Below are 12,590 nucleotides of genomic sequence, written 5' to 3' on the forward strand. Positions count from 1 at the left end.
CATTTTTCTAATCAATTATCTTTATTTTTCTAATATGTAGGAGCTTTTTTTATATTACACATATCAGATATTTGCTATTATTTTCTTCCAGGTTATCACTTGTCTTTCACTTTGTTTAGAATACACTTAATCATACAGATTTTAAAGGTTTATGTATTCAATTTTCTTACTTCTTTTTACTACTTTGTTTTGTGTCTTCTGAAAGAGCCTTTCTTATCCTAAAATTATAAAAACATCCTATATTTTCGTCTTATACTTATTTGGTGTTACTCTTTCCATCTAGCTCCTAAATCCATCAGGAATTTATTCAGTTTACCTAACTAAGAAGAAGACCAAGTGGCTGAAGCTAGGAAGAGAGCAGTGAGAGTGGGGCTGAGAGTGAGGCAGGCAAGGCAGGCATGTTAAGGATTTGGATTTTAATCATGAGAGCAATGGGATTAAACCCTCAAAAGGGTGCAAGAGGGTACCAAGGTCAGTTTTTACTAATGGCTCTAAAAGGACCACTGGGATGCTTCAGACAAAATAAAATAACCTTCACATAATAGACTAGACTGTTTAACAATATTCTTTATAGAGAAATGACAGTTAGTAGAGGTGGAAGGGCATATACTAGTAACTTCCTTCTTTTGTCTCTTTGCCCAAATTAAGTGTTTAAAAAAACTTAGACATTGGTTTCTACTACAGTAACCCAGGGAAGGAGAGTACCTGAAAGTTCTGAAACAGACAAGCCATGGGGTTATTGTTAGCTGGGCAGGGAATTGTGGGCTGTCCTTGGAATGCCTGGAGATTCGGGTACCCCTGAAGAATCTGCTGCTGCTGCTGCTGATTTGGAGGAAACATCTGATTGTTGTTTAACAGCGACTGTAGATGAGTCAGTTGATGATTATTCAAAGTATTGTTTATTGAGGACATGTCACCTATGGTTTGGAAAACATAAAATGTAAGTCAATGTGATTCTTTGGCAATCCTATGCCTATCCTTGTAACCAACGATTCCTGAAACAAAAACTAAAAACTAGACTTACATGATAAAAATTTTTTTTCTCTTTTTCTCCTCAAAGTCTTACTAAGTGGTAAGGAAAGAGTATTTTACTATTTAATTTTATCTTTCATAATTATTTTTTTGGTTTTATGTCATGAGAGATGAGTCTTTCTCTATCCATTAGCCAGTCCTTACATTGAGCATCAGTGTTAAAAATTCCTTGAAACTATTTTTATTAAAGCACCTACAATTAAAGGTAGAAATTAGTCCTAACCTGTTTTAGCAATCATAAGAATTTGATCAGATGATTAAAATAAGTGGATCTGGTCAGCCTTTGTTTACAAAGTTTAGTTCTCAAGTCACAATCATCACCAATTACCACCAAATAAAACTGGGTTTTGTCTGGAAATATGTATTTTGTTTTTAAGTGAAAGGTTGGTCACCTAAAATTAAAATTGTAAAGAAAGTGAACAATACAAAAAGAAATCATTATCATAATCATTAAAAAATAAATATTATATAATCAGGTAGGATTAGCTAATAACTAAATTTATATTCAAAATTCAAAATAGACTTGTTTTGAAATTACACTGAAGTTATTTTGAAGATGATGTCAAAGGAATTGTCCTGTAACTTGAAATATATAACTCTAGTATGCTTTTTTAGATTACTTAACTGCATCGATTTCAATGACAAATAGAACTAATTAAACTGTACTATAAAGGTGTCCATAGATCTGGAAACATATATATATTTTTGCATACATTGGACATGCCCTTGACAATATCAAGTATATTTGCTGATGCTTCCAGACTTTATGGAAACTATCTCTGTACTTTATATTATAGTTACCTGCACCAATCAGTTGAATATACTTGACATCATTATCTAACATTTTTGTGACATTATAATTTACATGAAGAATTTTGTTTTTAAGCCACAAAAATTTTAAAGAATAATACTGTCGGCGGAAATCTAGCAATAGCTATTGGGGCTGTTTCCTTGAACTTGGACACATTTTAACTTTGAATGTTTTTATGCCTTGTTTCTTATTTTGCTCGATAAGTATTTAATTCTGTTTATTGAGGGATCACCTGGAAAAACACTTCCTGAGACTATTTCCATCCACGGTGCAGCTGCTCATACTAACCCTGTGATGCCACACCAACTAAAATTCAAATAAAAGTTATTTTTAAGATGTACCTGTGCTTTATTATTTGAAAAATAAGACTACTTGGCTTAAGAGGATGATGGATAGGTTAGCGTTAGGTGGCATCAGAATTAGAAGATAAGCGAAGGCAGATTAAAACGATATTTAGTATTGCTAGGACAGGGGAGAAGAAAAAAGTCATTTTCATGTTTGTATAACTATGGTGGTGTGTGGGTGTTATTATATTTAGTTCCTTAAGCACGCTGTGACATAACAAAAACATTTTTAAAAATAGTGTGACAAAATGGAGTCTTTAAAAATGAGAAATTAGAATTAGAAAAACGTTTCTTTTGTAAAAATTTGTGAAAAAATGTAACTTACCAAGCAGACCTGTCCCCAGTAGAGGGTTAAGTAGCTGTGGCACCACAGAGTTACTGTTGAGTTTAGCTGGACCAGGTGTGTTCCCAGCACTATTAGATACATTCAGCAATGTTTCTGCCATTGACACCACTGCTGTCCCACCAAGTGTTGAGACAGTCAGTGCTGCCACTGCGGATGATGTAGTGGTTGTGGTAGTGGTTGCCTGGGAGGAAGTTGCTATGGAAACCTCTGGATGATTAGCGGTGTTGGCCGATGCCGAGTTCAGGACACCTCCCAACAGCTGGGGATTCAAGGCCATTAATCCTGAGGCCCCAGTGACAGCTGGGAGGAACAGGGGGTTAAAAGTAGTGTCACTGCCTGCAAAGCTGGGTAAAGGGTTCCCCAGGGGGCTGGTTAAAAGGGTCTCAGCTCGGCTGTTCTCTGACTGATTGCTTGGCAAATGGTCTGGTGGGGCTGTCATCTGTGTTAAGGAGGGTAAAGGGGTATTTTGCTGTTGAAAAAGATCTGAGATGGTCAGATTGAAAGATGGCAGGGGAAGCATGGCAGCTGCGTGGGCTTGGTTCTGAAGCAGGGCCGCTAAGAGCTGAAAGTGGACAGGCTGCAATCCCTGCCCATCCATGTCACCGGAGAGAAAAGCTAAAGCAGCGTTTACATTCGGGTTGAGAAAACCTAAAGGGTGGAGGTTGATCTCAGACTTGCCTTCTCCCGCTGAAGGCTGGAGGATATTTAATAGATTCTGGTTTAGGAGATGCTGTTGATTCACTGGCAAAGAGATAGGTAGAGAACTGAGGAGGCTGGGGTTCAAGGGGTGTGGAAGATGGTTGTTTGAAGTGCTGTTGGATGGAAAATGAAGTGCGTGCTCCTGGCCAACAAAAGGAAAGTCACTCCCGATGGGCAGCTGACTCTGCAGTGGGTTTCCAGGCGCGGTGGTGACGATGACGCCGTCCTGGAGAACAGATGTTGTCTTCGTGATGGCAGGATGGCTGGTGCCAGCGATGGCGATGGAAGATGAGGGTCCTGAACCGCCTAAAAGGAAGACAACACAAAACAAAAACGCCACGCATTAATTGTGGACGTGAAGGAAGACAACCCCATGAAAACACATTGAGATCCATTTCAACTATTTCATTACCTGTCCCCTTTACTGATTTTAATCAGAAAAATTGTGATCAGAGATGATATCCCATCTGAATGACACACGTTTCCTAACCTACTTTGAAAATCAATTTATTGGAGAAGTTTAGGTTACTAAGAAATAGCTTGTTTTTCACAGCTGGACAGAGTGAATATGGAGGAAGTTCTGTAGTAGTTCATTCATTTGGGTTAGATAAAAGCAACAAGCCTTCATTTTTAAAAAACATTTTTCCTTTTAAAAAAGTTTTTGTTCTTCTATTTGTAATACTAGTACTTGCTTTTAGTAAAAACAAAACAAAACAAAACAAAACAAAGTAGAATATGCATGAGCATATAAAACAGAAAATAAAAAGTACTTGTGTATAGTTTTCTGGACTTTACCCACCTGTTCTAGTATTTGTATATATTTATACAAACACACACACACACACATACACATGTTACATATTTTAACAAAAATGGAATCATGCTGTCTTATAACTTGTTCATTTATCAATATATCTTTCCATGTTAACTCTTTTAACTACAGAATTATTTTACTAGTATCATGTATGGACATACCATAATTTAATCAACATACAGTTGTGATATTTTGATTGTTTACAATCCTTTACATGGTAAGCAGCACTAAAAACATTAACTCATCTTTGTCAATATACTAAATTACTTTCTAAAGATAAAGTCTTGAAAGTGGAATTCCAGGAACAGAAGAGTTTACATAAATTTAAAGCTTTGAATACTTCCTGTCAAACTGCCCTCCAGCAAAGTTGATCAATATACATTCAATTTCCATTTCTATAAACAGTGCACAGTAGTGCTCATTCTCACCAACATTGTGTTTCATTATTTTTAAATCTTTGCTACTCTGATAGCATAAAGGTACTTTGCACTCATGATTCCTTAAGTCAGACAAGTCTTCATCCAAACAGCATTTTTAATCTTGAAAGGCTTATGCAAGAGATGAAAATTCAGGAAATTTAATATTTAAAAATATAAAATTTGGTCACTTAATTGTTTTCAATCCAAGCTACACAATAGAATTACCTGGATAACTTGAAAAGAAAAGAAATAAAAAGCAATGCCTTGGGCCCTATTCCAGACCAGTTGAAAACCCATCTCTGGGGCACACCCAGCCTGAGCAGTAGCATTTTTTCAAATCACCCCTGGAGATCCCGATGCACACGAGGCGGGGTGAGGAGGGTGAGACTCACATCTGCTGAAAAGTAGCCTGTAGTCATTTTTTCATAAAAGGTTTTCCCCTAAAGAGATGCATTGTTTTATGTGATACACGCATTTGGCAAATGTTTATTATCACAAGCATATGCATTTAATTTCCTATGAAAACATAAACATGTATATAGTATATTAAACAATACCATTGACACTGGAAACCTAAAATAATTCAAAAATTTTACCGCTGTACTATGCCATCATAAGACATTTTACATTTGACCAAGTAACCATGGAGGCCTCGTTCAAACACATAGAAATGTTTCCGTAGTTATAATAATAGTACAAATATGATTTTGTAGTCTTCCTGTTTTCTCCTAACAGAATCACATGAGAATTTTTCCCTTATGATATATAGACTTTGTATTAATATTTTTAAACCATATAGCATATGGATTGACCATATTATGTAAAACATTCTGATACATTTTGGTGTTTTGATTTTTTTCAGTATTATGTATAACACAGGGATGCACATCTTATTGCATATGATACTTTCTTATCTTTGAATTTGTCCTTAGGAAAAATTCCATCGTTGGCATGATTGTTATGAGAATCAAAAATAGGTACATGAAAGGCTTGTAATATGTAAAAATCTATACAAATAAAAGGAGTTATCGTCATCATTACTACTGGCATTCATATATGTAGTTAGTAGTGGTGATGTGGCAATAGCAGTTAGTGTATCCAACACATCAGCATATCTAACACTCCTTACAGAATGTCTCTATAGCACGACTTTATAATTTTTCCCAGCTGTCATGCCTGCTTTTTTTTAAAGCTCTGTGTTTCATTTAAAGAATAAGATTTTAAAATGTCCTGTTTAAAAATATATAAATATTTATAAAATATTATCATAAAATAATGAGTATGTTCACAAAGAGTGGGGTCAGAGCATATCAAATGCTGAGACAGGCATATGGCATACAATTATTTAAATATTAATTCAGATTTGTGATAAAACAATCAACATCTTAAACATTTCATTGCCTCTTAAATCTTGCTGCTATTTCTATAAATAGGTACTGTGCTTTATTTGCATCTGGAAACCATCTTTTTAAACAAGTGAATAAAAACTCTTATTAATTGGTAATCACTACCCGAGGTCTTTCTCCCTATTTGCTAAATAATAATGACTTATTTAAATGTACAGATCACCATTCAGAGCACATTTTCAAAATATTCCAGCATGTAGGTGGCAAGGCTTTGTAGAAGAAGGATTTCCATAGAGGTTATTCTTTTTAATCTTTGTTTTCCAAGAGAAACATTTATATTTAAGACTCAAGAAAGTAGCCCTTGGGGGACATTATAAGTCTCCATCTAAATATTATTGAAAAATGACAATAAAGAAATATAGTTACTCTGAGTGTATTTTCACATTACAAAACAAGATGATGGTGAAGAGAACAACCTTTTCAAGAGTAATATGTGGATCAAAGACCATTTTTTTAAACATTTTTCTCCAATTTTCAACCAGTCAGTGCAACAAACAGGTATCATACCTCTTCTGAACAAAAGGATAGAAATGATTATACAGAAACAAAAACCAAACATAAACACCACAAAACACCCTGCCCTTTCCTGCAGGAACTCGTTCAGCAGTCTTGAGCACACAAACCTCCCTGTCTCTCTTTTTCTTCTTTCAAAGACACATTATTGAGAGCTTATTACGAACCAGGAACTAATGTTCTTTTCATATAGCTAGTGTACCTGTACTAGCTAAGAGCTATAAGAGGCATATCACAGGAAGGCAGTTGTAAAACTGAAGGTGTCAGGGAAAAATAAGCAAGTGGTAATATTTGATCTGGGATTTGAGAGTGGAAAAGGAGAGAAAGGGCTTCTAAGAAAAAGGGAATTAAAAAAAAAAAAACACAAGACAAGGAGGTGATAAAATGCATGGAGAGTAATGGATTCTTATATATCTTCGAGCAAATAAATATGACTGAAAATATTATAAGCTGCTTTCCCAGACACACTGGCCCTGCCACCCATAGTTAAACGTGCTGCCTTCGACAAGAGGTAATGACATTTGAAATAACCTTTCTAAACAATTAAAGGCAAGGACCACTTCTTATTTTCTTCTGCATTCCAAGACCTAACACAGTCTCACACATGGTTGGTGTTCAGAAAATGTTTCTTGGTTGAATTAATCTGTTAAGTTCAGAAGACTTGCACTAATTTTCTAGAAGTCAGATCATTTGCATTCAATGGTGTGTGCCTGTGGCATGTGTGTATGTGGAGAAAGGGAGAGCATACCACCCATTGGTGGAGAAAGTAATGACCTGGCTCTCCCGATGCCAGGAGATGAGACGCTGGAAAGGAGATGGCTGGAAGATGCCAAGTTACTTTCGAAGGCTCCCAGGTGTCTAAGGAGTTAAAATCTCCTTAGAGAGGAAGACTCCTCACAAAGTCCTCAGTTCTTAAGGTCACTCATTAATGCTTGGGGTCATTCGGAGGACCCTGGGTTTTTATAGCTGGAGATAAGTTGGAGGGTGCTTTTTTCTGAACCACTTAATCTTGAATAGGCACTCTCTGGTGAACCGACATCACAGTTCTGCATAAAAACCTTGTCTGTTGAAGCATTTGGGAAAACAATGATTTTCTTCTTTGCTTTTCCCCGTTCCTTGTCTTTTTCTTTTCTTTTCTCTTCCTGCCTTCTTTCCTGTCCGCCTGGCTGTCCACCTTTACTTAGTTGGCAGCCAAGATGTTTCATGCTTAATCTAATGAAATGAACAGTTAGAGAGTTTTTGAAAAAGCAAACTATTCATTAACCATTTAGCAGTTAAATAATCAAAAGGCAGCTGGGAGCCTGGAAGAAATGTCGGAGAAGTCCTTTAATTGGAGAAAGTGATTATTTCATACCAGCTGGCAGTACCATGAACTGGCATAGTTTTTCTCTTTGTCTTTGTTGCTTCTGAAGAAGAGAGAAGACTTATAAAGCTACACAAATAAACCTTCCTGGTGCGAGATCATGTGCCTTGATCCCCAAAGGGTGAGAGTCTAGCACAATGAGGAAAGGACTTGCCCAGTTGGGTTGATTCCCAAATATAAAGAGTACTCTCTGCACACATATATAGTTTATCTCTCTCCGTGTGTACACAGAAATAGCATCAGCAAAATTTTTCAAAGAAAATTTTAAAGCTATTTTCCTACCATTACTAATTTTCATTCTTTTTTTTAAAAATATATTTTATTGATTTTTTACAGAGAGGAAGGGAGAGAGACAGAGAGTTAGAAACATCGATGAGAGAGAAACATCGATCAGCTGCCTCCTGCACATCTCCAACTGGGGACATGCCCGCAACCCAGGCACATGCCCTTGACCGGTATCGAACCTGGGACCTTTCAGTCCGCAGGCCGACGCTCTATCCACTGAGCCAAACTGGCTTCGGCTAATCTTCATTCTTGAGTTTTATTTGCCTCATTTAAAATGCTTTTCAAAACAAAGGTACTGTCTACCTCTTTAGATTTATCTTCTGTATCACCAATATTCTTTAAGAAAAGTCATTGTTCACATTATGCTAAATTTTTTAAAGGCTGGATCTTAACACATTGTGGACCAGTAGTTTTATTGCTAGCTTTACCCAGTGGCCAGATAAGTTTCTATTGAACGAGTACAAAAAACGTTTTACATGAATGTTAAAGGCACGCTTTAAAATTAAATACCCATTGCATTTTGAAGTTATTTATTACATGTTCTTACAAGTTAATATCTTTTTAAAGTATGATACTTTGTAAAACACTGTGTACTATGAAGTGAGAATTCTCATGATCTGTCCACAATGTGTTAAGTATTAATATTGTATATGTCTTTGTATGTGTACAAAATAGGGCATTAATTAAGCTCACACCAAAAAGACCAATAAGTTGTTTTTAAAATGTCATTATACCAGTTTAATCTCCAATTTTGAATAAATAGTACTTCATATTAGAAAACACTTTCTAAATTGATATGCCCACCTGTTGATTTTTGTCCATAAAATTCAAGAAATGAGTCATACAGAAGGAACTCCTTCACCATTTAGCCTTTATCATTTGGCAAATGTACTTCAACTATATACTTTCAATGGCAATCCCTAGTAAAAATGAATGCTCCAAGAGACGAGAGAAAATATCATGCCCTAGTGAGTCAATAAATAGAATCCATCTTTCTGTGCAATGGAAATAGTACAATTTTCTCCTCTATATTTAAAGGATTGATTTAAAAATAACTCTTATGAGAAGTCTCTATTTTCCAACAAGACGTTATATTTCTAAGCCTTACTAATGTCACAGTAGTAAGTATTTACAAAAATATATCACTCTATACTTGTGGTTTGGATTCTGATGTAAATTCCTAGCATTCCTTTAGCAGAAGTAGGCAGGAAGTCATAGGGACTACAGATGTTCCTTGACTTACAATGGGGTTACATCCCAAAAAACCCATGGGAAGTTGAAAATATCATAGATCAAAATGCATTTCATTCACAACCTACTGAATTATCACTGCCTAGCCTAGCCTTCTTAAATGTGCTCAGAACACTTACATTAGCTCATAGTTGGGCAAAATTATCTCACATAAAGACCATTTTATAATAGTGTTGAGTATCTCATAATTTTTTGAGTACAGTATCAAAAATATACTGGCAACACAGTACACTGTAGAGTTCTGGTTGTTTACCCTCGTGCCCTTGTGGATGCCTGAAAGCTGGGCTCCCTGCCGCTAGCTGCTCTATATCAGAGAGCACCAGACTGCATATCGCTAGCCCAGGAAAAGGTCAAAATTCCAAGTACAGTTTCTACTGAATGCGTGTTGCTTTTGCATCATTGTAAAGTCAAAAAATCTTAAGTTGAACCATCATAAGTTAGAACCATTTAGTGTCTACTTGTTCTCCACAAAGAAGGGAGGGGTGGAACCCAAAACAAAAGCACTTAGAAGAGGGGGAGGAAGAATGTCAGTCTCTTGCTTGGTAGGATTTTTAGTGTATGAATATGCTAGAGCAACATTTGAAATGCATTATCAATATTCCAATTGGAGGTTTTATTTCCTTATTTTAATGAGGTGAGTTTCTAGATTAATAGTTAATTTGTAGCCTTTCATTACTATGTTATCTGTAGTGCTAAAATAGTGTTTAGCACACACTAGGTGCTCAGTAAATATTTGCTGAGTTTATTACCCCATGAATAGTTTGAGACAGTGTTTAGGCCAATTTGGGGCTGCAAAATCAATTTAGTATGCCCCAACCATAAATAAATCGAAAAGAGCACACTGCATAACTAGGGTATTATTTTGTGGAAACTTCTTCTGTTTAACGTTTGAGTGCTGGATCAGGTTCTGTTAGTGGGTGATAATTTCAGTGAATCATGACTTTTAAAAGAAAAGAAATACAACAAAATAGGATAAAAAAGAATATATCAGAGTGCATCACATGTAATAAGTGTGTGTTTTTTTCCAGGAAAATTTTATTTGTTTACATTAAAGATATATCTTCGGTGGATTGTAAGGCAAATCAGTTTTGTTTTGTTTTTACCGTGGGAAGAAGTAAAAAACAAAAGTTTGAAAAACACTGCATTCAGATCCGGCCTCGGAATTGCTCAACTCTGTGGGGATGCTCCATGGAGCAGTGCTCCAGGAAGCACATCCATCAGCCTACAGTGTGAGGGGTGTCCCTGTGGGGTGGGCAGTGCCGGAGCCCACTCAGGGTGTCTGTGATAAATACTCTCTTAGACCTGTACCTGTGGGTCTTGGATAGACTTCCAAACTTCCCTGGACTAGCTCCACCCCAGGAGTATTTCAGCTACTCCATCAGAATTCTGACATCCAATTCCATTTTTAACCTGTGAAAAGGTGAGTTGTTAATTTGCATTTGCAAGAAGTATAATTCTTAGAAAATAATGTTTACTCTCTTCTTTGCTTGGTTGGTATTAATGTTGTCTGATATAAGTTCCTGGAAGATAAGAACTTAATGATTTGATTTATTTAGTACCACTTAGACATGGTACTAAATGATATCTATTTCTATGACACCATAGGGACATTTTTGATTGTTATTTTTAATGAGTCAAATTTTTGTAGAGTTAGCATCACTGCTTATAATTTGGGTATTTTCAGAGGCTACTTTACTGTTTTCAGACCACTTGATTTTAGTAAATAATAGCTTAGGCATCACTCTTGGACTGAAGAATTTCTAGTGGCTTTATGTATAAGTGAGCTTAGTGTATTGCAACGGAATAAAATTCTCCCAGTTTACACACTGGCTACTTCACTGTTTTCAGACCACTTGATTTTAGTAAATAATAGCTTAGGCATCACTCTTGGACTGAAGAATTTCTAGCGGCTTTATGTATAAGTGAGCTTAGTGTATTGCAACGGAATAAAATTCTCCCAATTTACACACTGGGACAATTTATTTCTTGAAAGGTACAGAATAGATAATTGGATCAGCAAACATCTCACCCCACTCTGAGTTCTGTTATCTCCTTTGATGACACAGACTCAGTGTCTAAAGCAAAACACGTGTTAGCTCCTTCTTTTGCACACAAGGAAACATTAAGCTTGGAATATGTAAGCAAAACAAGTGGTGTAACCCTGATATTTAGGAAACCTTCTTAAGCAGCAAGCCATTGTCTGTTGTAAAAGTATCTTCCAACAAAGAAGAAATGGCTCATTTTGCAAAAAATTAACCAAGTGAATAGACATAAATTATCATCACACAATCAAGAATTTAATATAGTTTTGGTATTTGGTTAAAAAACAAGAGGGCAACTTTTAACCTAGAAGCCTTGTGCATGATGATAAAATCTAGGCATTTAAAATTTTGGGTGGAAATACTTTCAATAGAAACTACTGTATGTTCAGTCATGACCTTAGGAGAGCCTCTGGCATTCTTCACTCTACATTAGTCTATGTAAGATTAGAAGATTATTTCTACACAAACTTCCCATATCTTGAGAGCTATAAACTCATAGAGTATAATCACCCTTGAGCATTTTTATCCCATAATTTTTTGTACCTGTAACATGTAGGAAATGACAATTTCCCTTTATTTTCTGTCTGGCATCTTCTGAGAATAAATAAATATATAGAACAACAACAACAAAAACACAAGCTTATTACTTTGCAGTCTTTTACCAAGAGTGTTCTTTTGTGGTCTCTATTTCATTTTCTAATACCTACCATATCAATGGTTATACTGAGTTTTAATCAAATGCATTTTATGCTGAAATAAAACATGTCTTTTCCAGAGTTTAAAAAAATATATATATATAAATATCCATGAACATATATTTATTTGTAGGTTTATTTGTATTATTCTTACAGTCAATTTATATCTTTTTTTTTTTTAAATATATTTTATTGATTTTTTACAGAGAGGAAGGGAGAGAGATAGAGAGTTAGAAACATCGATGAGAGAGAAACATCGATCAGCTGCCTCCTGCACACCTCCTACTGGGGATGTGCCCGCAACCCAGGTACATGCCCTTGACCGGAATCGAACCTGGGACCTTTCAGTCCGCAAGCCGACGCTCTATCCACTGAGCCAAACCGGTTTCGGCCAGTCAATTTATATCTTTAACAGTTAAGGCAAATAAATGTTTCAGTTATTTTCTCTTCCGGTACAAACTCATACTCTGAGCATTCAGAGAATTTATTTTCATGTGTTTAGATGAGTTGATTTCATGATTTTCTTAGGGGAAAAATAAGAGAACATAAAAAGCATTTTAAAGTAAAAAA

The 12,590-nt window shown here is 35.8% G+C and overlaps 1 protein-coding gene across 1 annotated transcript in view; it reads right to left on the bottom strand.

Moving 5' to 3' along the window:
- The window catches only part of MBD5 (methyl-CpG binding domain protein 5), a 402,271-nt gene that overhangs the window by 31,242 nt on the left and 358,439 nt on the right, over positions 1 to 12,590 (bottom strand). Inside the window, exons 10-11 of the mRNA XM_081096408.1 lie at positions 2,513 to 3,538; positions 706 to 917 (exon numbers count right to left, since the gene is read on the bottom strand). Coding sequence (XP_080952534.1) covers positions 706 to 917; positions 2,513 to 3,538 — 1,238 coding nt within the window. The remainder of the gene's footprint in view (positions 1 to 705; positions 918 to 2,512; positions 3,539 to 12,590) is intronic.

The sequence above is a fragment of the Myotis nattereri genome, assembly GCF_964212035.1.
Source record: "Myotis nattereri genome assembly, chromosome: 7".
Lineage (NCBI taxonomy): Eukaryota > Metazoa > Chordata > Mammalia > Chiroptera > Vespertilionidae > Myotis > Myotis nattereri.